The following is a 27,452-nucleotide window of genomic DNA, read 5'->3' on the forward strand; positions in this document are numbered from 1 at the left end:
TGATGAGAATGAATATACTTTCACAAATAGATGTAAAAGATCACAGAGCTAGAGAAATGACAAATCCTTCTTTTACAAGATGGAAAGACTTGTAGGCTATAACTTCTCATTGGGGGATTTGCCAGATATTAAATTCATGCTCTGCTTAATTCTGGACAAGTTGCTGATAAGAAATAATGTATGATGCACAGAACAAAAGCAAGGTTATAAGATGCATTTATTTTTGTATTTTTAAAAAAAGAATAAATTAGTAATGCAAATGGAAGTATTTAAAAACATCTGTTATCACTACAGGTCTTATCCATGGTCTTATCCATGGTCTTATCCATGGTCTTATCCATGGTCTTATCCATGGTCTTATCCATGTTCACTGAAATACAGATCCCAAATATTGGCAAAGTTACTGTGCCATATCTTGACTTCCTGTCAAAGTTCACTGAAATTGCCAAAGGTACCAGCATGCTAAAAAGGTAAGCGTTTCATATTATGCACCCTAAATTGTAGTCATTGTAGCCTAGCTTTCAAGGCAGAATCTAGCTTCTCATGTGAGCTTCTAGTGAAATAGAGATACAACAAATTCTTTTCTAAAACTGCTTTTTTTTCTTCTGAATATGTAATTGGTGTAGTTGCCATAGGAATGTTATTTGATTGCCAAAGGGAAGGGAATGGTCTGCTAAGCCATTGATCTGCTAATGGAAATACATGAACCTTGAAGACTTATCAGTAAGAGTTATTATATATGAAAGAAATTATAAACAATTGCATTTAAGAGGGATTCAAAAAGGTATTACTCAGCTTGCCCTGTCTTTAAGTGAAATACAGAATCCAAGATAAAGGTCTCAGTAATGAGAAAGTTACAATGTTACAGGATTCATTCCTTTAGAAGTAAATAACCTGTGTACCTCTTCACTTCCAATGCAAGTAACTTTTCAGCAGTAAAGTTGAAGAGACACCAACTTTGTGTGGACTGGGATTCTTCTGTTTCAATGAAGAATGCTATTTGAAAAGTAAAATGGAAAGTAGAGCCATACTCTGCATAAAAATAAATAAAATAAAAAATTCTGTACGCTCACAGTAGCTTTCTCGGTGGAGCACTGAATGTTTTCCACCACCACACTCTTCCTCCCCACCCCCAGTGCAATGTAAAGGATGGAATTCTGCAGGGGGGATCTGCAGGGAAATTCCTTCTCCTTCAGTTTGTACTGTGGTTGTATGATCTGGGCTTCAATAAAGAATTGCCTCAGAAAATATTATGTAAATTCCAGTCCAGCTTTGTTCCCAGCAAGTGCAAAGCTAAGAAAACTCTCAGACAAAGAGTGAATGAAAGAATGTAATACTGAGGATACAAAAATGGGATTAGGACTTTGAAAGGAGGCAGGAGGAAGAAGAGCAGCAGCAAAAGAAAAGCAGAAAAAGGGAGGGACCTAAGCCACTCTCTCTGAGACAGAGGAGCTTAAAAAATTCTAATTAATTAGTGAAAACTAATTAAATAACAAATGAGGGATCTTTCATGGAGTAAAAGGTTAATCTTTTCTTAATTACATGGAAAATAATAAAAATGGTAAAGCTTATTGTATACTTGGGGTTAGATTTTTCTCTAACTTTCAAGAAGAATATAGAAGATATTGCTCTTGATTTACATTTAAACTCACTAAAACGTAGAAGGTAAGGATCATGCTTAGAAGATATTGTCTTTTGGCTAGCTAGTTTGTTAGAGAACTTCACTGAAAATGTGTGCAATGTAGGGAAGCAAAAATAAGGGTAGGATTGTTATAGCTGTGAATATGTGTATATATAATTTCACCACTAGAGGGCAGTATAGGTGCTGTTTTTCCGAAGACGTTTTGCTGAGAGGGCTTATTAGACTTGCTTTCTCTCCTGGTTTGAAACTCAGGCAATTCCACTGAATTCAGAGGCTGAAATTATGGCAGGGCTTGGCTTTTAGGACTTTATCACACAAATACAGATATGAATAAAACTCCAGGAGCAGGCACTTGAGGCTGAAACCACTGAATAGGACTCAGCATCCGGAGAACCCACTTGGGAATGTAATCTTTGCTAATAGTTGACAATGAAAATGACCTGTTCTTTTGCTTGATGCACGTCAATGGCAAGAGGAAAAAAAGCAAAAGCAAGTTAATGTAGTATCTTTCTTATTTTTTTATTTTTATATTAAAAAGAATTTTAAAAGTTCCTCGTAATGGGTGGATCTCAGATTTGTGCTGAGGGGGAGAGGTATCCATTGCTGTCTGAGGGAACACTTGATGAGAGTAGAGGGAAAGGGAGAACTGGCACTCTAACTTTTCTGTCTTCAAGATTCCCATGTCCTACATCATCCCAAGGGCCAAATCCAGCTGCTAATAGCCCTTTATGTCCCTTATAGCAGCCAAAAAAAGCTACTTGACCACAAATGTTCTGCACTAACAGCCATCATGCTTGTGGTAGAGGAGCAGCTGCCACATCTCTCTTCTGCCAAGGGATCTCAATTTGTGGACATTTTCTCCAGGAGCAGTGCAGGGCTGTGAACAACAGCTAGAATGAAAGCAGGATCAAGCCACTTTCATATGTGTTTAGTTTTTTGCATGCTAAGGCAAAACTCCCACTGATGTCAATACAATGGTCTTCAACAATACTATAATGCACTTGTGTTATACATACATCTAATCTTTTTTATGGTACTATTTATTTTTAGGTTGAACAACAGCCAAAGTAGCCAAACAATGTCATTAAGTCAACTGGAATCCCTCCTCAAAGAGAAAGTATGTTGATCAGGGTAATAATACCAACTAAATGCTGGTATAGTAATTCACTTCAGATATAATAATAAATATTTGGTGCTGCTGATGTACTGATATTAACTTAGTAAAATGTTTAGAAGGATGCTGCCATGTGGTTCCATAATACAGATCTGGTCAGAGTGGTATATTTGGGTTTTGTTGTTGTTTGTGTGTGTGTGTGTGTGTTTGTTTTTTAATGATGCTAAAATACTAAGTAGTATTTTGGAAGCTTCTGCTCTAATCTGCACTGAGAATCCCTTTTTAGCATCAGAAACCTAAGCACTCTTCTCTTTTGAGCAGTCTTGCAACAGATCTCTGGCATAGGATTGCCTTAGTCCCACTGTGATTTTATTTCTCAATTACTAAGTGCTTCTGGCTCAAATAACAAGACCTGATTTATTTAAGGAACCAGATTCTCCATGGCAGTACAATTTCTGTAATTGTTTACCTGTTTGCAATACTGGTGTAAAATATTTTATCATAGCAGAAGAATGGCATTTTAGGCATTTGTATTCTTTTTACTTAAAAGTATTCAGCCACCTGATTGCTCGAGCTACTGAAATCTCTGATGCAATTTTGAACAGCAGAAAAACTTTTTTTTTTTTTTTAAGATTGGTGAAGAAGTGGTTTTGTGACCATGGGAAAGCTAGGAGGGGTTTTTTTCCTTTTTTTTTTTTTTTTTTCCTTCTTCATAGACTGAGCCAATGCAAATCTGTCCATCACCATTGTGATCTTGTATTATATTTGGATATTTTTAAGGTAACCTGATGCCAGATATCATGCCTGATAATAGTTACTATTTTCAAGGACACAGAGCTCCTCAGGAAAGTATTCTTCTAGAGCATTGTGTGAGTCTGCTGCCTCTACCCCAAGACTCTTCATAGAAGGAAAACATACATTAAACATAACCTGATGTAAATTCCAAGGAAAATCCAACCTCCTTCTGTGCTTGGCATGGGCTTGGCCTGTAATTTGGGAGGGTGAAATAAAGTCTTTCTGATTTCGCAGCTGTTATTGCACCTCAGGGCTGCACTAGTGTTTGCAACCCATTTGCTTCCCTTACACTAAGAAGGACATCTGAATGTATCCTCACTCTAGTCTGAATAAAATATTAACATATCGCAAGGCTGTTAGGACAGATTGTATCCAAGACAATCTTTCCTCATTGTAGAAAAGCCTATCAATCATAGCTGGGTATAGTTGTTATTAATGTCATAGCTTTTATTCATTTGGCTATATGCAGCTAACTGAAGAGTAACATTTACGTTTTCATGTTAAGCATTTCCTATCACAAAAGAAAGAGCTGAAATGTCTTCTTATTATAAAGTTTATGAATTGAAAATATCCTCCAAAGGCCTAATCAGAATTCTGGCACATTTAGTTTACAAGGTTCTGTAGTATGTTTTTTAAGGACATTGTGAAATAGAGCTATTATGTGTATTTTTAGTATATTAACAGAAAATAATAACTTAAGGTGAGATTACTACTACTTAAATATTCCAGCAACAATTCAGCTGAATAAGTATTTCAAGATATGTAAGTGCATCATGTATGCGGATAATTGTTCAGATACACTTAAGAACTCATGCAATCTTTGAAATAAATATTCATCCGTAAAATATCACAATGGTTCGTCCCAAGCCAAACCATATTCTGCTTACATTTGAATGCCCATCATCAGTTAAGGATACATTTATATTAGTTACTTTGATTGGGTTGTGAAAGAGAACAAACTTCCTAATGCCCTCAATAAAATAAAGAATACCAGCTTTCTCCTTGTAGGGAAAAAAAGAAAGCCATATTCAGACCTCCTACCACATAAACCTGGGCGCATATACCTGTATTTAGGCATTATAACTACTGTAATGGTCAAGATCAAGGAAACAGCAAGTCAGTGAAAAGTCGTAAGGGAACCAAGACCTGACAGACAGTCTTGGCTTTCTTATCACTCTGCTGCACTTAGACGCTGTAGCTGTGCTGACGCTTCATTTGATCAGATGATCCAAACACATCCTTGAGTGCTTTTATGATGCTAAAGTTCAGTTGTATTTGTGGGAAGTACGCCTTACTGCCTTTGTAGTTAACCTTACCTGCTTAGTAAAGCAAAGATAAGCTAGGAAAAGATTTTGAATATTTTGAATGTCAGGGCAAAGCTCTTAAGTTTAGCTTTGACTATAGGAGTCCCTCCATCATTTCTAGTCACATGCAATAAAATGTTACTACCAAAGGTCACTGTCTTGGGAAAAGCAAGTTTAAAAGAAAAAAAAAAAAAGATCAAGGAAGAGAAGTAACAGTGTACTGTAGGAAAATGGCCACAATGTTTAGAATCCCTAGTGCTACTTCCTAAGCAAAGCACTTAGCCCAGGAAGCTGGGCCAAATGCTAAACAGATGTGTGCCTGGGTATATGAATGATGGTGCATCAAAGAGCTCTTCTCTACCGACTCAGTGAGTGTTTGAGGAAGTAAGGCAGCAGTGTAGCTGGGATAGTTATGTGCTGCTTTATGTGTGTGCTTTTGTATAACTCCAGAACCCCAGACCCTTCTTTCCTGTAATCCTGGCCAGCTGATGTCCTGACTGCGTGCTACTGCCCTGGTGCAGCAGAGACCTATTCAGTAAAGGGATAAAGGGCTGCTGAGCTCCCAAGCACCTAAACCTGTCATCTTTCTCCATATCGAGTGAAATTTTACTGGTTTGGCTCCTAGAACTCCAAAACTGGGAGCAGGATTTGATCCCCAATAATATTTGCAAAAGGACATGTCATCACAGAAAGGAGCCTGGATTTCAGTGACATAGTGTTCCTGAATGTTAAAAAATAAGTCTGTGTTCAGGAAATGCTTGCAACCTGAAATAGTTTTTTATAACAGCAAAAAGACTCTCCTGAGGTGAGTCAGTCCCTCCAAATGATACTGTCTCTTTAGGAAAGGAATCTAGCAAGTAAGAAAAGGAAATAATGAAAACTCAATTTGTCAGAGTGCAAAGATGGCTCTATACTGCATGTGCACATCCATTTTATGTGGAAGTCTTTCACTGCTAGCTAGCGTGTGTGAGTGAGACCCCAATTGTTTCTCTTTAAAGATTACTGAAGTACTAGGATTGATGCACTTTACATGAACAGTCTTATTGTAAATGTGAAATGTAAAAATGGGCCTGGAAATTGATTTGTTTTGTATACTCATTGCACAAATTTCAAGGTCTCTGAAAATTGTTAATGGGGTATAAAGGGCTGTCAGTATGAACAAGCATCAGGCCCCATATATCTTCCTCACTCCCCCTACTTTTATCTCCCCTCCCCCATTAATTTTGATTTTACATTTATGAGGATCTGAAAATAGTCTAATCCTTTTCTATCTGGTTTGGGCCTATCTTTACCAGCTGGTAAATAGGAAATGTTCACCGCAGGAAGCCAATACTCTGCAGAGTGTAAACAGATGGAGTCAATATAAAGTGACAAGTTAGACTGTGCTACTGAGAATACAGAGCCAAAACTAAGAGCATAACAGTCACGATATTTATTTTGTTCCAATTCATTTGGTACTGAATAGCACTTCATATATGCACAGCTGTGTCCTTCCGTTTTTCACTTTCTTTCTTCTGGTTTGATGATGACTATTTCAAAGAAAAACTTTAATTAAAGATTTTACACAAAATGGCCCAAAGTAGAATATAGAGAAAATGAGCACTGATGTGTTTACAGCAAGAGAAGAATATTTTTCATGCATTTATTTTCTTTCTTTATTTTTTAACAAAACAAACAAAATATGATGCATGTATCTCTCTGTGTGTAATATGCTAGATTGATAGATCTTTGCAGATTGAAATCTTCCATTTGGAGATAAAGCATATCTCATAACTCTGAAAGCTTCCCCTACCCTCTTCTTCCACTGATGCCTTTTGCGGTAGGGTGCTATGAAGGGCAAGAAATCTAAGTGTATATCTCTGCATGGGTGAAGAAGGATAGTCAGACAGAGGGACTACTACAGTGTTGTCAGACTGTCCTGAGATAGACTGTGGAAGCAAAGTGACTGAGGGTCTTCCTTTCCCTTCCCTGTGTAGTTTGCCTCACATGGAGGAATGCACCTCCTCCTCTCTCCAGAAGGGTATTTTGGAGACCCCATGATATGAGATCTGATGCACGGTCCCTTCAGGAACAGTGACAGGGGCAGTAAGCTTCCAAGCTGTCCTGTGTTGCTGGCTTTGCCTTGAAAGCACATCTGAGTTCTAGTCCTTTTGCCAGAGAGGCTGCCAGGTGTTATTGCATGGGTTTTTCATTGCTAATTTATGCATTTTTGACATATTTTCACAAAAATGGAAGAAGACAGCATGTTTTACCACTGTGTCCCCAACTTACTCCTTACAGCATATTTCTGTAGAATATGCCATTGCTTCCATTAAAATTTTGCTATTTTTTCTTTTTTGGCAAACAATAATCTCCAGATTTCCCATATGTTGTTTATTAGGGTGACAGAACAACTCTAATGAGGGGCACCAACCGCAAGTTTGAACACACAGATTTTGCTTCTGATCCTTGTGTCAAGGGCAAGCAGCTTTTTTTTTCCTGCAGAAGAAAGACTGGGTCTGTCCCGGTCTCCCCCATGCACATCCCCCTCGACAGGCAAGCCCTCTCAGCACAGCTGTGCAGAACTTCCCTGCCTCCCCATCCAGCCTGCTGTCTTCTCTGGAAAGCACAGTTCTCCTAACCATAATTCTAGGGGCTTGTCTCAGGCATTCCCTAAAGCCTCTCTCTGGCTCATTCAATGCCAGAAAGAGGATATATGTTATTTTAGACAGAATTCCAGATTTGGGGGCAACAGGCATGCATGAAAGCCCCTTGCCAGATCATCCATCATTCCTGCCCTTGCCAAATATCTTGAGCTACCAGGCAGGTTCCATGAAGGCTGGGAGAGGGAAGCAACACATGACACGGGGCACCTTACAAGCCGAGATCTATGAGACATGCAGTTGCTGAGAGAAATGCCTTGGTATATAGTAGTTGGCAATTGCATTGCTAGCAAAATGAACTTCAGTGATTTGTGGCAGGAAGTCTTTTCACAGTAAATTGCAGTCTGCATAAGAGTATGTTTGGAAGTCCTTGCTGTTATGATATCTATAGAAGGATGTGTTTTCAATGGATACCCTTTGTGCTTCTGAAGTATAAGAAAATACTTTTAAATATTCATTCTCTCCCTTCTTCCCGAGGGATCCCCAAGTGCTTCACATGCATAAATGCTGCTGAAATGCAGTCACTGCTGGGGTGGGGAGCAGCAGCCAGCTGGCATGTGTCAGTGACAACAGAGAACATTATGCCAAAGACGCTATGGCAAGGCCCTGTGGTTGCTAAAAGTGCTGTGATATCCTTCATACTCTGGAGAACAAACAGGAACATTGTTTCTAATGTCTCTGCTGAAAGATTCCGATAGCATAAACTGGTTGGTACTTAGCTTATCTAACCTGTAAGGACGAATGGTCATACCCAACTGGCAGAAAAATGCAAGTGCCAGACATCACGGTATCCAAACCTGTGCTTCACCCATTAAATGGCCCATTTCAGTTAAACCAGTATACAGGGAGAAATTAATATTGTTGCATTTCTCTCTCTGTGAAAAGCTTGGAGTTATGGTGGAAATGTTTTGCCAATCATGGCAAGACAAATTCTAGTCTAGTTTGGTGAAGTCTAATCCTTTTTGATTTGAATTTGGCCATGCTGTCTTAAATATATCACCGTAGGAAAAAAAAACAGTTTTTATGCATAAAAATTGTTTTTCATTCTGTCTTTACCCAGAGAAAAAGTTTTATCCTCTTCCATCCCTTTTCCCCAGGCAGAGTTGCCAAGGAGTAGTCAAATCTGGCTGCCTTGATTCATAGCTACTTTCTGTGAGCAACCTTTGCTTACATCAGTGGATAGTTACAGCCACAAATAGGCCTATATCACTCTGTATAAATGCAGTGGGAGTACCAGACTTGGAATCTCAACCCTTTTGTTTAAAACAAACAAATAAGATACGAAATCCTAGCTCCACTGAAGTCCTGACTTCACTGTGACCAGGATTTCCTCCAACGACTTTTCCTGCTTGTTACTCCTGGTAGCGCTGCAGAGCATATGCAACTGAGATGGATTTAATTCTGGCTTAGGCAGCCGCATTTGAATGAGTGAGCAAGTAGCAGTGGCAGAATCTTTATTATTGCTGCTATTATGTGAGCCAGAAAGAACACAGCCTGGCTTTCAATTCCCAGGTTGTATTTGCAGAAGTAGCAGTTACAATGAGTGATATTTTTTAACAAGGCTTCCGAGCAAATTCAGCATAGAACAGAATAAGCCTGGAACCCTTCAAAATTACTTTTTTGTCAGTTTTCTGTCTGTAAGTTTACTTTAAGGTCCAGATTGCAGAGATTTTTAACAGACTTGGAGAAGGGAGTTGCGACTGTGAAAATGTTAATATATTCATTAATTTGTCCCCTGTATACTTTTTCTATCAGCCCCCTCATCTCCTTGATTTTGGTAATTTTTGAAATGAAGAGAAAAAAAGAATGCTTCAGTACATGTAGAACACAAATAATTAACTGATATTCTGAAAGGCACCGATACTTATGAAATGTGGACCTGCCATGATCTTTGATATTTGGTTTCTAGAAAATACCTAGGTTTCAGTCACTGAAGGAAGAACATTCTTTATCCACTGTTTAATATATGAATTGTATCTGAAATTCATTGCTTTGCCTAAAAGAGTTTTCAAGTTTACCAGTGCCATTCGAAAAGGAAATTGCCTTAGACATTCAATAAATGCAAAATATTCATTTCTTATGGAGTGTTATTGTTACATTTCCTGCCATGCCAGGAAAGGTTGTTCTGTATTATTGAAAGAGGTATAAAATGGCATTTTATATTATATATTAGCAATGCTTTCCGGTGCTTGCGTTTGTGTCAGTTGTGTCAGTATTAGTTTCCTGTTTATTGAAATCACTTGTAATTTGTAGATTGCAAAGAATGTGAAAAGCATTATCAGGAGCTGCAGACTTTTTGACTACAACCATTCAGGACAGATAAAGAGGCACACACTAAGGCATATTCTTGAGATCACCTGTTTTAGGATGAAGGACTCCGAATTTGAAAAGTAAGTAAAATAACAGCTAAGATTTCTCTGTGAGAATCCTAATAAATGATGGGGCCTTTGTGATCTTCTGAATGACACTGGCTGGGGGGTGCTTGCAGGGGGCTAATTTGCCAGTTTATCTGCTGTATGCAAGTTGTAGCCTTCAGCCTTTCTTAACTAAATGAATGCAATAGTATGTAAGGATAAAAATGACAGTAATTCATTCCAGGAGGGATGAGTCGTGCATCAGAATTTAACCCAGCTTCAGTCAGCTTGATTTTCAGGGGTGGGGCAGTGGTAGTGGTAAAGATAGTGGAGAGACATTTGGGAGTCCTCTTGAATGTGGTCTTACAGACAATGACATTTGGGGTGGACTTCCTTGGCCTCAGACCCAGAACAGGATCGAGGAGGCTGAATGAAGGTGCTGGTGCCTACTCATTCCACTCTGATCAAAAGCTGAACAGAAGAGAGAGCGAGAGCCCCAGAGACTTTTTCAGAGAAAGAAGTACTGCGCAGAGGAAAGGATTTCCATACTCTGCTGACGAGGTGTTAGGAGAGCCTGTTAGTTGACCCCTTCAGTTTTTTTAGCTAACACATGAAATACATAAAACCTTCTTGAAATATTATTCAGCAGAACCAGTGGTCCAAGTGGAGAAGACAACATTTGTGTGCAGGACACAGACCTGATTTCTGGATCAAGAGTCCCTCCTCCCTTTCCCAGGGATTTGAAACAGTTGGCTTCTGTATAGGAAGAGGCTTCCCACTCCTGCTGAGATGTGAGTGGTGAAAGCCAAGAGCTATTGCCTCTCATGAGAAAAAAAGATCCTGATAACCAGGTGACTAGTGAAATCTTGCCTTTGAAAAAGGCAGCAGCTCTCATCCACTCTGTTTCATGCTTTTGCTGAATCGCTGCAGGTATTTTGAATACAGCTGCTTTTTTACCCCTGTGGTAGGAGAATGCTGTTATTTGAAATAAAATGGTAGCATGGCTCACCTTCACATCCTGTGCAGCTTGAAGCAGTGAACAGGGAACTCTTGCATGATGGATACTGTGATCTGCTTCCCTTCCCCATAGCATGATTTTCACATAAAATAATATAGTGAAATGGAAACTCAGAGACTGTCTCCAAGAAGGTAAAGCCAGAAAGCAGATAGAGGATTGATTCAGGGGCACAATAATCCAGGCCTGGCACTTGATTCAATGTGAAACTCAGACGTATCACTTAACCTTGTGGACTGGAATCCATGATGCTGTATAGGGGGATAATACTCGCTTACCTCCAAGAGAGGATGTGAAGTTTGTATAGTGTTTGGAAACTAGATTGCTCTGCTTCTTCAATGCTAGGTATTATTAATATTAGGAATCCGCAAGATACTTCAAACATTATGGATCCAGTGCCCCTGCTAGCTTTTACTGACAGAAACTAGCAGAGCGTGCTCTCTCGGAGCAGAGAAGTGGGAATGCGAAGTAGCCAGGGCTTTGACTGCTGTAGAGGATTCAGGAAGCAGCGTGGCCCAAGCGTGACAGAGAAGGAGAGTACATGTCCAAAGAGTGTAATGTGGAGTTTTTCCGAGAATCTCTGTGATGGGAATGTTGAAAGAGATCAAGCAAGGACAATGCCTCTGAATTGGTGCCAGTGACATGCAGAGAGATCAGCTACAAACCTCCCTAAGCCAACATGAGTCTGACTCTATTTAGTTTGTTTCCAAAGAAGGTTTACTGTCATATAATTATGAACGACTTTCTATAGATTTGGAGACAATGAAATCCAGCAGGAAATACTCTAGAGATATTATTTGCTGGGTAGGGACCTAAAAGAAATTGAAGCAAATTAGAATGGTGCTTTATTGCTTGAGGATTTTTGTTTGGATTTTTTGTTTGGTTGGTTTTTTTCATTGTGAGCAACTTCCAAATAATTTTTAGTCCATTCTTATTGCCTGGCCACACTATTTCACTATGTGTATATTTTCTGGCTGGGATACTTTCCAGAATTAGATCTCAACAAAACCAATTAAATAATTTGGTACGAGCAATTATAGAACAGAAGCAATACTCTTCTAACACAGGCAATCAAAAAACCAAAATGATACTTTATTTGACAGTAAACCTTGGTTTGGCATTGCAATCTGAAAGGTAATAAATCTATAAAAATGTTACTACATCTCATAAGTACTAAATAATAAAAAAGATCACAAATTTTTATTTGGGGGATTTAAAGCTCTAAAATGATGAAGTTTATCTGATAAAACTTCTGAAGCTTAACAAATAAAATAATGGTACAGAGTCACCTCTGTATGAAAGAATGGAATATCAGAAATAGTACAGACATAAAATTTAACATTTTTTCTTACTGATGGAATATCACAAAAACTACTGTGATATTCTTTTGAAGAAGCCTATTAAAACTGAGAGTATTTAAGTGTACTCAAACTATACCTGAATTTCATATTATGGATGGACCATAAAGTAACTGAAAGTGTATTCTACTCTCAAAGTAAAAGTGCAAGATCATTAATGCTAATAATACATTTAAGGAAGGATATTAATGCCCTAGTCAAAGGAATAAAGGCTTTTCCTTTGAAAGTGCAGTTAAAATCATGGGTAAAATTCACTTCTGTGCTAGTAATTTGCACTGATCCAGTTAAATCTCAAGGACAACATAAAACAGGGGAGTGTATGGCAGATCTGCTTTTCTGTCTGCACATTTATTAATGTACAAAAGCTATATTTCCTGTAATCATCATGCCCTAAAAGAATATTGTCCAAGTGAGAAACTTAGGTCATATTAACTGGGTTTATTTGTCTGTATCATAGTTGGTTGAGGAGGCATGGGAAACCCAAGAAACTCCGTTCTAAATGCCCTCAGCTATCTTTCAAGTGTATCTTTGTCTTCCTCTGAATTCCTGATAAATTGTGCAAGTATAATGCTTTCTTTTTCACATACTGGAAACCTTATTGATTCACTTAGCCATTCCAAAAATCAGTACTGCTGAGAGTGGTGACAAGGGGTGAGAAACAGAAAAAATCTAAAGCAAACAACAAAAAATCTAAGCAAAATGTGGCAGATTTCTGTGTCTCTCATGTAATATTTAGATTCTCTGAATTATCATCCAGGAAATTCCCTGACAAGAATCTATAACCTAGTGTGACAAAAATGCCTGGGCTTCTTAGGATTTTTTAGCATGCTGGGGTGAGATAGTAGGCGGGCCAAGTAAATGCTAACAGTCTTTTTAGACTGTTTAGATGTATCTGTTCCCCTTTTTTTCCCGCTCAGCTCCCCTCCTCACACTGTTTATATCAAAGCATGTATTATAGCAGAAGATTGGAGTGTCATGTTCCAAACCCAGCAGCCTAAAAAGTCAGTTTAATCAGAAGAAAATAAATTGTCTTCTATTTTTGATGTTTCCAGGGATGTTTCTTTAAATCTAAAAAATCTATGCTTCAGAGCTGTGGGTCCAGGGAGATTCTAGAGTACTGGTTGCTCAACTAGCTGCTGGACCACATTTCTCTGATATCTTTCTCTATCACATTTCTCTGGACAGTATAGCTTCAATAGTATGGGCTTGTGGCTGTGATTTTTAGATGAAATGAATCTCATGATAGGTCTTGAGTCCCTGCTGTCCTTCAGGTTTCTAGTTTTGAATTACAGTATAATATAAATCACTTAAAATGCTTCTTCCTGCGTTGATCCAGAACAAAAAGAAAACAATATTGCTACTGGGACAAAGTTCTGCTGCCACTTTTCTTCCTGTTGCCCCTTCACAGTGTAGTCTCCTGAATTTATTTCTACTTCTGCACTCTGCGGCTGTTTCTGATTCAAGCCAGAGCTTGGTGAATATTTGCCTTGGATTGATTAACAAATATTTTTTCCCATAACCCTGTTATGGTCATTCTGGGACACAATGTCAAGTCTCTCAATTAACTTTAATGGACTTTGGACTGGTCCCATAGTTCTTAAGAGGGCTTTTGCTGTAAAAAACCTGACATCAGGCACTGCCCATATGTATTGTCTGGGCTGGGGACGCTTACTGGATAATCTGGGGAAAATATTCATTTTCAGAGAGATGTGTTTGGGATTCACAAACCCTGCCAGACAGCACTGTTTGTTCTCATAGCATTTCTTTCAGATAGGCCCGTACAACTCCAGAGAGACGGAGCAATTGTATTACTTCACCAAAAGGATATTAAAAATTTTCTGAAAAAACAGAAGTCAATCAGTTCTGAAACCAAGTCTTGGCTAGGAGGAGGTAAACCCTTTGCAGATGGGCCTCCCATCCAAAGACTTACATGATTATGTGAAAAATATCTTTCCTTAAGTCCAGATACCAGGTTTTGAGCTTTTAGGCTTTCGCAGTTAGGCAGTCTTGATCATTTAATCCTAATGGGCTGGAAAGTTATTCAGGTTTCATACCAGTGCTGACGTTCTCCAGTTTTGTGGGAAACAATACCCATGAAATATACACACACACACATATGTATATATATAAAAAATAGGAAATAGGTGTGTGTATGTATATGTGTATATATATATACATACATACATCTATATATACACACACACACACATATACACACACCTATTTCCTTAACAATCCCAATGATACCCTGAATTCATTGCAACCAAGCAATACAAACCCTTGTTGTTAGATAAATAACTGAAAATGTACAAACATTTGAACAAAAGCCATCTGATTTCTCCCTATATGTGATAACTGGAGTTAATTTAAAAATCAAGGGAAAGAAAAGGGATATGGCAGCAATTTTTAAGTATTGAACTTAAAAGCTTTTTCTTAAAAGTCACATGCTCAAGACGAAGCTGTCCCTAGACACCCTTAATGTACTCATGTGGCAGTTATGCAGCAAATAACTCAAAGTTGTTTTCTTTGGCAGCAATTTCAGAGCAAATCTTTGTGTAAAGAATGATTTCTTTTTCTTGAACAATGGGCTGGATTCATAAAAAGTGGAATGGGTACATTTGTTTGTTTCTGAATTTTAACAATTAAAGGGTATTTGTATGCATTAAAAATAGAAAGTAAAAAAATAATAAATAGTTGTACTTATAATTAGCATATTTTGATACTTAGGAAACCAGAACCCATTTCTGCACTTATTAAATGTGAATTGTTTCAACCTTTTGAAAATTACTAATTAAAAAAGAAAAGATAGAGTGATTCTTCAGGAATATAAACTGAAATTAAAAGCAAAACAAACCTTTAAAATGTATAGAATAATATTACCTTCCTTGTGGATGTTTGCATAATAGTCTTTTCAGCACTGAGATATATGCCTTCTAGCTTTTAATGAAAACTTGTGCAAAGATCTCCCATTATGGATCTAGGTAGTCCAACTGTATTCATGGCACTGATTCAAGGATATTATGGCTGTACCGGAATAGGTGCTTCAGCCTGTCGGAACCAAAACTAGCATTAAAGTTAAATATGGCTCAGATCCATGTGCTCTGAAAGAATGTGTGTTTGCAAGAACAGGACTTTAGAGAGGATCAGATCCAATGCCCCTTGATGAATGTATTTTCCTTGATTTCAACTGGGTTCAATCCAGTGCTTCCATCCTGGGTGTGTAGAGGAAACAGTGGTCAAACATAAGCACGTATTGAAGATAAGCAGGTATTAGAACAATTTTTTTCATATGATAACCTATGAATTAATTTACATTATATAAATAGGGAAATAAATAGGGAAGTCACAGGAAAAAATAGGAAAGTCATTTGATGGCAGGAAGGGCAAGGTAATCCAAAGGCTAACTTAAAATCCTGGAGCCTTGTCGCCCTAGACACCCTAGGCATCTTCTGTAGTAAGTGGAAAGAGATCAGCATCTCCAGAGAGCAATGCAGACGAGGATCTTAACTCTCTGAATCAGAGATCAGGTGATCTCTGAATCACCCTGTGGTAGTGCTTATTTTTCTCCTTCCTTTTACAGAGAAGAATAAAAGAGATTGCTGTCAGTGTTTAAAGCTAGTCTTTGGGAATAATGTCATTGGTCAATACATTTATAAAAGAAAACTTATCATTGTGATGATTAGGACCAATACTTTGTATTTTAAGGCATATTAACATAGGTTACACAAGAATGATGCTGCATAATTTGTGTTCTCTTTTTATGCCCAGATGAGGGCAATAGCAAAAATCCTATTGATTTTTATCATGATAGCAGGCTCTGGCCCAATTTTGGTGGTTGCTGCAGAAAACAATTTAATCTCCATGCATTACACGTACGTCCTAGTTGTATCCTGTCCCTTCTGTAAGGATGTGCACAACATGGTGGTGATCCTTGCCTATTCATGGGGATTTCAAGTCCTGTGTAAGAAGCTGGAGTAAAAAGAAGTGCTGGCAAAGTGCAGTTTTGAACGGTTTTTGCAATTAGTTCTGTATTTCTATTTCTTTATCAAATGGGATTGACTTTCCAGCCTTGATATATGCAGATCCATAATAAGGCATTTTGTTCAAAACAGCAGAAATTGCCTGGGAGTAGTAATAGAAAGTTTCTAAGGGAAGCAGCTTTTCATGTGCTAGAAAATGGAGTACTCCATCAGTTGCTGAAAACTGTCACTAATGTAGGATAATGACTGAAGAATGTTTTTGTTCTGTATTAAGGCCACAGTAATTTGTGTGTGTATCTGGGTTTTTTTGTTGTGTGTTGGGGTATTTTAGTAGATCAAAAATGGAGCTGTAGACAAGGGAGAATTTTCGACATTCCTAAAATGTGCCAAAGTGTCATTCCTGATGCTGAGGTATACTATTAACCTGATTTTTCTCATGGCATTTTTGTAAAATAGAACTGTCAATGTTCAAATAATCCAATCACACAAATGTTTTTAAAGTATTCCTTTTATTTTGAATGTATGCATAAAAAGTTTGTTCAAACTGGAAGTGAATCTATGCATTTTATTATATGTGTTTCTATCACACTTCACAGATGTCAAAGTACTGTCTATGTATTCATTCTGTATTTCCATATGTACAACTCACAGCTAAAATAATCTTCATCCCTTTAAAATTTCCTTGAAAATAATTTCACAGATAATCCCCACCCTTTGATAAGACATAAAGAGAGGCTTGAGGGTGAAATAGGATGTGGGGGAATTGCTGGGGAAAAAAAGTGAACTCCGCCATGAATTATACATATATCCACAGCTTACATTGTGTCCAAACAAAGGTATGTGTTTTCCTGTGATAACCAACAAAGCCCCGTGGGTAGGACAGCATTATCATTAGAGTTTTACAGGTGGGAAACTGAGGCAAGAGGCACGTTAATGACTTCTCAAATGCATTAATGAATCTAATATTGGGATCAGGAATTCCTGTTTTTCAGTACCTCACAAAAGCAATTGAATTATGGTGATCTTAACAGCTAATCATTCCTTCCCAGCTTGTCACACAACCCAAAGAACAGAGGGGCAAACAGGGGCTGTTACAGTGCAACTCTGCTTACTTGTCCCAAATGGAATCTTTATCACCTAAATGGTCCCATAAATTGCAAGCAGAATTTGGCATCCCGTGTTAATGCAAGTAGTGGATTATAAATGGGCAGGGTTTGTCTTCTTTCTCAAGAGCTTAAATATTGTTTAATTCTTGTTCTTGCAATGAGACTCCAAGACTGTACTGGATCTTTTGAAAGCAAAATACAGAAAATCAGATGTAATCAAGGTCCTGATCATGCAAATACTTACCCATGTGCTTACATGAAGGATAAGAATACTCCAGTTGGCCTCAGCAGAGAAAAATAAGTGACATGCATAAGGATTTGCAGGTTTGGTGGTTACATTGAGATGACTGGCTGTCCGCAAATAGACCAGGCTGAAAAATTCAGCAGATCAGATATCCTTGCTCTGGGGTGCAATGTCCATTAGAAAGGCAAGACATTTCAGGGCACTAATCACTTCAACTGGGCAGTCTTAATCCATTGCACTGCTCTGACAGAACTTTAATATATGTGACTTGAATTACCTCCACCACTCTGAAGAGCTGCTGATGGTTGACTAGAGAAGCAGCCTGGATTGCCATGCAGACTGACTTATCCTGTGTGAACACCTCCTCTACTTCTGTAATTCCAGCTCCTCCCACCATAAGCTCATTTTGAATATAATTTGAGGTTTTTGTTTCTGTAGTCAAAATGTATGATAAAAATATTCCATGAAATATTAGAAAGCCTACTGCAGACTTAGAGATTTTAGAACACATACCAGATATAATTGTGGCCAGTGTAGTTTTCAATAACATTTTTTATAGATTTCTAAAATAGAACAATAAATACTATGCCAAATATTAGTCTTACCTAAGTAATAATAGTTTTTTAAATTAATTTTTGGTCAAAAATTTTAAAAAATCGTTGGATGACTTACTGATCTGGTAAGAAGTCTAAACTTCCACTCATAGTCTTCTACTATGAGGCTCTGAGAGGATTAATGTCCTCAAGATGTCTGGAAAAAGTACTGAGCAGAAATAGGAGGCACTTGTATTTTCATATATTGGCAAAGTCAAAACCAGAACACAGTCTCACATCAGGTGCTGTCATGCCCAGGATGTTGGAAAATTGTGCAGAAAAAAAGCTACAATCATGATTCAAGGGATGTTGTGAATGCTTTAGAGATTAATGTTAGCAGACAATCTGGTTAGCCTTTAAAAAAGGAGTTTAAGAGGTGACTACATCATCTGGTGTAGTATCTTCACTAGCTAAACAAATTCAAATGAACAAATAAGGTGCTCAGTTTAGCTATTACTAGTCCTTGGAACAAATTTATCAGGATTAGCTAGAGGCATTTCAGTCAGACATGCTTTGCTCAAACACAAGTTTTATTTTCTATAGACACAAATTATGGGAGTAAAGTCAGCGAGAGGAACTTGGGAGACATTTATTTTCCTGTGATATACAAGATGTTCTAATTGGTACCATTTCAGCTCTAGACTTCATGGATCCATTTTATACAACAGAATTTTAAGTTTCATTTTAAAAATTACATCTTTCTAGGTTTCATGATCTGGAAGATAAAATATAAGCATGAGTCACAGCAGTGCTGTCTGAAGGGGACTGCTGATATAGCCCTTGATTATAACTTGTGATAAACTGGACCTGAATTCTGTAACAAACTGTCATTCTGATAGGTGACAATTGCCCATTTTTTCCAAGCAATTGACTAAAATCTGAGGATGGCAATTGTCAACAGTATTATCAACTTCACTGCAGATTAGAGGAAATACCTAGAAAATAAGCACTTGCAACCAGAGATTAATTTCCAAGCTTTGAAAATTAATACCATGTGGAAATGAGTTCTAATTGCAAAGTTCAGTTCACATTTAATCCAAATGAAGCTGCTGCAAAATTTCCAGGCTGCTGTAAAACCCAGACAACTTGTTACAGTGTTGAGGTATGGTTTATCATAAGTTCCCATGGAATTTGTTTAAGAATATCATAATATTCTTATATTATAAAAAGAGAAACTTCTCTGTGCAGATACATGTTCAGTAGATGGCCAACCAAATGGCACTGTATGTAGGATTTGAATGATATTATGCAGACAGCTCACATATTATAGACATAATCTTGGACAGAGGAAGGAGGCCAGAAAAGGATGCAGTGGGAATGTAGAAAAAATGTCACTCATTGCTCGTTCATTTTTTACATTCTTTTGTATATAATTTTTCTAATTTTTGCTGCACTTAACTACAAATATGATCTAGGATAGTAATGTTCTCTAAAAAATGTCTTGTTTTCCAGACTGTGGAACCATTACTGTGTTAGAGATTCTAATGTGATGGATTATAAAGAATTTCTGAAGAATTTTGGCTTAAATACAGATACAGTTAAGGAAAAGAGTACAGAAAACCAAGTTCCAGGTATGTGTTCAGAAAAGGATTGAAAATTTTAGGAAATTTGGGGACTTTTTGTCTTTCCAGTGATATCAAGTGTGCGTCAGTAATTCAGCTGCTGGATGGTTGGAGTCAGTGAAGAGATTTAGCCCTGTACATGAATGAAAAAGATTGTGTTTGAGAAGTTAAACAGCAAAAATCTGCCAGATTTACACATAATGTGAACGTGCAGATCTACGGAGGCATGAGTTTAAGAAGGTGCTCAAGCTAAAAATTTTTAAAAGGCCCTTTCAATACATTCCAAAATAATGTAAATATGTTTGCATATCTTGAAATTTAATTTAGTATCTTTAACAAGGTGTTTTCTCCATCACACATGTTCACACATGATATTTTTGTCATAGGTTTATTCATGGGTTCTAGGCTAAACTGCTAGTTATTTTCTCATGTCTTTTTATTTAAAAAAACAGCATTTAAACTTCGTTCTGTAGGCTAAAGAGCATAAGCTAAAATTTGAGCCTATTAGCTTCAAACATTGTCTTTTTCTACTTCTATTACTCAAACTTTAACACTTCATGAAGAGAATTACAACAGAATAAACTAATCTATACTGGTCTAGAAAAGAGAAGCCAGCAGTCCAGAAGTCTGAATTGTGATTATCCATTTCCTGACAAAAAGTCTTCCCTTGAGTGGTAGGAATTATTTCTGAAACAACTTTAAATGGATGGCCTGATGTTCAAAGGTCCTGAGTGCTGCCAGTTCACATTGGCTTCGGTAGGATTAGGGAAAGCCAAACTGTTTTAAAATCAAAAAATTAGAATATCTAGTTTTTTAATGATCCTTTGTCTTCTCACCATCTTAAATGATTGCAGTGTGGCTATATAGAGGTTTGTAAGCTTATACAGTACTGTCAAAGATAGTGCAGGAACAATCAGTAGAAGCAAATATAACTACCGAAAATAGAGTTTATTTCCTTGTGTGGGCTACTGACATTCTTAAGAAATAATCTTATGAAGTTAGTTAGGCTCTTCCTCCTTCGCAGTACCTAGAACTGTGCGTGATTAAGCCTCATAATTAACCCAGCTACTTAGCAGGGCCTGGGACACAACCACCCCGCTCATCCCACCACAGGATGCCTCAGACATTCAGGACTTTGCATGTGAGTGGGCATGCTCGCTCTGGCCCCTAGGACATCTGGCCTTGCGAGCTGTTTCTCCAGCCCTGTCTTACTGTGTGCCTCACAGTTTCTTGAAGTCAGCCTCTTTTCACCTCTTGTCTTCCACTTACCAGTCTTATCTCTTGTCACCCCATGCACTTCGAGAAGTGGAGCTTTGTCCATGTGGGGTAGTTATAGAAAATTGCTGAACAACACTGGTTTAAAAAGAGGTTTAAAAATCATGCAGCTAAATCAGTGGTAATCTCTCTGGCACATTTCTGAGGTACAAAACTGGGTGATACTCATTTAATAAATATCAGTACTCACCGAAAACTAAACTGAATGGGGCAGTTTTAAATGGAATTGAGATTCACACAAATAATTTGCATAAGTTTAAATAATTAAAAATACAGCTTTAGTTAAATAGGAAGAAAAATCTGTGTTAACAGGCAATCCGGAGCAGGGGGAGAACATGCCTTAAGGGCAGAATTGTCATATTTTGGTATCCTTGCCCATACTGAATGGCATTTTGTTTCTTATGAAGCCCCAGTGGAATAACTTTGAAAGAGTTTTGTGCCATTCCTTTGTGCAGAAGGATCTCAAAATGCTTGAATCTTGTTCAAAGTACTGGTTGCTGCTATACTGTGAATCAAATATACCACATCCATAGCAGTCTCTTTACCCCCAAGAATGTACCTGCCAACAGCACATTGACTAGAGCAATATACAACAAACCACCACCACAAAATGAGCTGGTCATTCCAGCTGAAAGAAATATTCCACAGACTGCTTTTTCTGTGGACGGGGAATCACTGAGGAGGGATATTTGACTCGCAGTAACTAGAAGCTCTTCCAAGGTCTGTGGGAGCTAAGAAAGGACAGTGAGATAGGCATATGTGAAGTAAATGGGAAAAAAAGAGCCTTTTCAAGGCTAGTAGGCATGTTTATTATCCACAGCTTGCAAAGAAACTGTCTTCCATATCTTGAAAATATATTTTTGAGAGTGGATCATTCTGGAAGCATGTTGACAAAGAGATAGAATTAGTTTCTGGTAGTAGTTTCTGCTGTCAAATGTAATAAGATTACCAGTTAAGATTGTGAGTGATGTGAATTAATGTTTTTAAGGAAATATAAAATGAAAAACAATTACTACAAATGCACTGATTTGTTACCATAATTTTTCCCTACTGATCAAGGTTGAGAAATACAAAACAGTTGTATTTCAAATTTATTTGTTTTTTACACAAAGATTTATCCAGATAACAAAAATAACCTTTAAGAGTTTTACATATTTTAATTTTTTTTTGAAGCTGACAAAGCTGTGGACTCTTCTAAAACCAGTTTTACTTAACAGCACTAACCTGCCAGAAGATAAAAGAAAAAGAACAGAAGCAGAAAAAACTTCTACAGCCTTCACCAGCAGAGAGTGCTGTGACAGAGTGCAGTCTGGATAGCACTGAGAGGGCATTTAGAGAGAAGGTAAGAGAGTGCCCTTAGTATCTTGAAATACTTCCACAGATGGAGAGGCTGAGCCAGGCATCACAGGAAAAGAAAATTGCCAGGTTTGGAGGCTAGCTTCTTTTATGAAGAAATTTCATGTGCAGTGTTTCTTGTTTACTTTTAAAGCCAGATAGCAGAAGTGGCAGTTGTGTTTTGCTTTGCATTTTCCAGTCTTGTTTATTAGATTCAAAGCATTAAAAACATATGTATTAAAACTCCATATTCCTAAGGTTAAAGCAAAATGGAAGCGCACTGAAGCTTGATGGCTAAGGTGTTTCACAGTGTGAATTGCTAGATCACTCTGTCAGATCAAAGTAATTAATGACTTACTCTGAGTAATGACTAGTTATCATTGTCTGACAATTATTTTCTGACCTGCATGAAACAAATTATTAGTGGGTGAGTGCTACTACAGAAACAAATTTTTTATATGTGGTGGCAAGCTTAGAAAAGAGATTGAAGCTGGAACAGACATGGCAAATGACCTCTCCGCATGCCTTTAGATGTGATCTTACCAAAGACAGTTGGGGAGTATGATGGGGGAACATAATTTTCGCTGCTTCACCTGTGTTCTACCTGCTCTGTGGGAAGGTGAAAGGAAACCAGATTTTCCAACACTCACTCAGGTACCTTTATGTCATGAAAATCTTCACTCTCTAAGTAATCAGAAGCTGAGACTTCTGGACTGCGTATTTTAGTACAAACTCAGATACACAGATCTGTAACTGTGCTTTCTCAGCCTTGAAAAGACAGGAGAGGAGGAACACACAAGGTTTCAGGGACATCAACATCATGACCCTTTTTCCTTTTTTGGATCTTTGATAGGGAAGTCAAGACCTGGATTGGAAGCAGAGTACATCTCACCCTCCTAGTCCTTGATGTTTATTTTGGGCTTCCTAAAATCTCTCTATACGTTATCTTTACTCTTTGATTTCTGCAGTTTTGAATAAACAGTAATCAGCTTAGAAGCAGATGGGGTACTTGTCAAAAAATGGGAGGGGAAGGTAAGAAAAGCCTCAGGGATGCTTGCAGTATTCAACAACCCAGTGTGAGCTAACATTTCAGAAAAACAAGCCAGTCTTCCTATTGTTTCATGAGCCTTATCAAAATCTGCAGTAAGTCAACTTTCAGGCATTTTACAAGTCCCATAAGCAAAAACACTTCCACGTAGCTGCTTTGTAACAGCCTGTGAATTAAAAAAATAACTGAAGAAATGTGTAATATGTTTATACAGCAGCTATGTTAACTATTCCATTTCTCCTAACATTTTCCAGCATTCATTGTGCTAATGACCCATTTTAATAAAGAGAACTTTGATATGAGGTTCTGCAGTGGATGGTTTTAAAGTTATATTAAGAAAGATGTTATCAAGCAGGCTGATCCACCAAGTATTTTTAGCTCTGAATTTTGAGGTAGAGTTATTATCTGAGAAACTTGTCTGACTTGTCATTGAGAGTCTGTGATTGGGAATACTGTTTTTAGTGAGCTTATTAATTAAACATCTGACAGTCAGAGCATACCAGGGTAACCTATTTGATCAGTTCACAGAGAAGAACATTTGAAAAGGTCTTTTAAAAAATGCATTATTGTTTTAAAAGCTTCATGAGCTTGATTTTTCTGAACAAAACACTATAAATTGTATTCATTACAGCTGTGTTCAGCCTATCAGGACATTGAAAAAGCCTTCAGAGCAATTGATGTCAGTCAGAGTGGATTTGTGGTTTTGGATTACTTGAAGTCGGTCATAAATGGCTTTATATTTCCTTTACCAAATGAAACTTTTCAAGAGCTAATGAATAGGTAAGAATCATATTATTTTCTTAGGGGACATTTTTTAGCATTGCTACCTCATAACTTTATTATTGCTTTTTGTGACTACCATCATTAATTCACCTCATTTGTGCCTGTGTTGCAGTGTGTAAAGCACAGTATGTACAAGCTGATAGAAATTTGTAAAAAAGCCAAGTTTTGTGCAGTAAGGTATATAGTTTTAACAGAGTAGCAGCTTTAAGTTGCTGTTTTCTTACTTCTATTTGTTCAGAAATTCATATTTAATTTCTTAAAGGGAGCATTATTCTCTTCCATTCAAGTGAATAATGATGCGGCATGGTGAGAATTTGCTGGAAGAACAGCTTCACTGTTTGCACTGTATCTGCACAGTGATTGTGTAACTCTTCAAGGCTGGCTGTTTTAAAGATGCTTCTGTGGCAAGGCAATGAAAGAAGGAAGTAGAACTAAAGTCAATGAATGAACTGATGCTGAAAGCTTTCACTCTGCCCGGTTCGTAGTTAGTCACTGAAAAACACAACCAAAGGGATACTTGTGAGCTGCACAGTAAAGTGATTTCATCCCTGGAAATTTGAATTTAAACTATATTGAGACAAAAATCTTTTGAACTTAGATGTTGACATTGTAAGTGTTTGTATAAAAACAGCTGTGAGGGTTGAGGAATCATGGCAACTACTAGATTCAAATCAATATACTAGTTTACTTTAATCAGGCATCTGATTGCAGTATTATGCAGTGTTATGACCAAAACTCAGATCATCTTTTGGGCAGGATGGTATACAGAAGACAAATGAATAGAAAACATTTTCAGGCCCAGCTTCAAGGATCTCAGCAGTCCTCTGTTTAGATTACAGGACATTTTCCAAAATATCGTTTCCTGGACATGATTTGATTTGAACTTGAGCCGACTAACTGTGTAAACTCATATTTCCTTCTTAAAGCCAAAATGTCATAAGAGTGGACGTTTTTGTGGCTTTTGGTTAAATCTAGGCCAGGATCTTTCAAGATTAATCTTTTATCCTCAGAAACCAAAAACTGTGAGAAGAAAACTGCCAGAATATACTTTATACTTGTTGGCAACTGTGCTAAGGGCATATGGCCAGTCAAAGAGAGAGGAAGAAGAACAGCTTAACTCTTAGACAGCATTTTTACTCCAAAATATTTCTTGAGCTTACAACAATAGGACAAGGCACCCAAATCCTACAATATGAGGAAGGCAATAACCAGATCATGTATTTCTATTTAAGGATTCCACAATTTATAGTTTACATATTTAAATTGTTTGAAGTATAGAATCATCCATGAAAATAATCAGTTGATTTTTTTTATATGCACTAGTTAGCTTTAAAGACCTCGCTGCAGATATATATTTTACAGCAGCAGGTGCTGTATGAGAGTATCATCTGCAGTAACCATATTGCTTTGTGCATTCAGCAGATAAATCTAATTTGCCTCTAGTCATTCACAGTGTGATATAACAATGATCAACTATTACTTTGTCAAAAAATTGCTATTATAGTTTTTTTCAATTCATGTCACTTGATAGTTTAAATCTTAAAGTAAATCTTGCTCTTAAGAGCAGTTGCATAGTGAAAAGATTTCTGTATGTGTTCTTCCACTGGAGCTTTCTCTAACTTTTGAAAAATATAGTGGCATTTTAATGATGCTGTAAACAGAAATGTGCAAGCCTATGTATGCCATATTTCTTAGGTAATATTTCTCAGATAGTGTAATTCAGAAGATCTACCAGCTGAATAGAAAAACAGCAAAAGTTTCTCATAGTTATCTCATTCTAATAATGAAGTAGTTTCATTGTAGCTGATAATAAATAAAATAATAATTGACGGGCAAGGGATGTGATTTCAGGATTTTAAAAATTATATTTAAATAGTATGGCATGAGATGTGGCAGGGAGCTGTTTATAAGAAATAATACATGACAGCATTTTATGGTTGTTTGACGTATTTACATCTCATGGGCTACTGGTATGAAATTCAGGGCCTATTGAAGTTGATGCAGTTTTGCCCTAGACTTCAGCTAGGATTTCATCCCTGACTGGTTTAGGACCGAATTACCCAAGCATTTATCTCTCAGTGTATGTCCCTGCTGCAGCAAGATCAAATACATCAGAGGCAGACCACTGTGGTGTACTTCATTCAAAGGACATCGCTCATCTGAGTCCCAAATTCCCTGAATTCCGTCATTTCTGCTCTTGAAAATTCTTTCACTCAGAAGTGAAACATCATGAACTTGAGGTTGTACAAACAGTTGTATAAACTGAAGGAATGAATTACACAACATTGCAGCATTACCACATGGGAGATATTCTGGTTGTGTTTTGGAGCATTGCTGTGCATTATGTCCTTTCACAAGTCTAGGCATGTGAGTGTAGGTTGTGGGAGCAAGTCACGTGTGACCAGCATGAAGGCTTTCCCAAAGGATGAGACTTCCTTTTCTGGTGGCTGCTCAGACTTCTAATTGGTGGCCTTTATTTGGGATATAATGTCATTGTGCTCACTTGATCGGGACTTTGGTGAACATAATATCAGACTAAAAACCTGAGGACAGTTGTCAGCAGCAGAGGTAGTTTTAAACCTTTTCTGTTAACCTTCATGTTTGATTTATGTAACACTAAGGCATTGACGGTTATCATGAATATTGTGTAACAGATCACTACTAGACGATATATCACATGGTTTCACCAGATATCCATTCTGTTACAGCCCTTATCAGTCAAATCTTTTGGAAGTATACTCCTTTTCACTAGGACTAAAAGTATACTTCCAAAAAGCCATGCAGTTTTTTTTTTAATTACTTTAATAAGTTATCTGGCATACTATAGTAGGTAAAAGCTGGATTAGCACCCACAAAATGTAGTATTTTTTCTGGCTCTGCAGTGGAGTGATCTTTCTATGCCTCCCTTATTCTACCTATGGCATCTGCATACCATACTTACCGCCTTTCTAACACAGCTTGAAATCTGAGGGCCAGTGTGAGGACTCTAAAGAGGGATTGCTTTGGAATCAACAAAATATGCCAAAGTTCTTGCTTAGTTTTTAGTCCCACTGACTTTAATGAGAGTTTTGTCTAAATAGGACTTTGCTCAATTTGGTCCGCAAAACTTAATGCTAGTGAGTTCCTCCTAAGCTCCTTGTGTGAGGTTCTGATTTATCCCTTTCCATGACCTGCAAGAAAAAAGTGCTGTGTTGGGCAGCCACAGAAAGACAGACCCAGGGAACAGATCTGTTACCAGCCTGCAGAATGGGGGAAAAACACCAGAGCTTGTGGATTGATCAATGGCACCACAAAAAATAATG

General features: G+C 37.6%; 1 protein-coding gene and 1 long non-coding RNA gene across 2 annotated transcripts in view; both read left to right on the plus strand.

Moving 5' to 3' along the window:
- The first annotated feature begins 329 nt into the window (after positions 1-329).
- On the plus strand, positions 330-3,669 carry LOC136993411 (uncharacterized). The gene is made up of 3 exons (XR_010885697.1): positions 330-470; positions 2,693-2,759; positions 3,585-3,669. It is a non-coding gene; the product is annotated as an uncharacterized lncRNA (long non-coding RNA).
- Positions 3,670-19,187: 15,518 nt separating this feature from the next.
- Positions 19,188-27,452, plus strand: part of EFCAB6 (EF-hand calcium binding domain 6) — an 85,685-nt gene continuing 77,420 nt past the window's right edge. Inside the window, exons 1-4 of the mRNA XM_067294703.1 lie at positions 19,188-19,249; positions 19,600-19,718; positions 22,202-22,326; positions 23,999-24,147. Of these exons, the coding sequence (XP_067150804.1) occupies positions 19,188-19,249; positions 19,600-19,718; positions 22,202-22,326; positions 23,999-24,147 (455 nt within the window). The remainder of the gene's footprint in view (positions 19,250-19,599; positions 19,719-22,201; positions 22,327-23,998; positions 24,148-27,452) is intronic.

Source organism: Apteryx mantelli, chromosome 1 (genome assembly GCF_036417845.1).
Source record: "Apteryx mantelli isolate bAptMan1 chromosome 1, bAptMan1.hap1, whole genome shotgun sequence".
NCBI lineage: Eukaryota > Metazoa > Chordata > Aves > Apterygiformes > Apterygidae > Apteryx > Apteryx mantelli.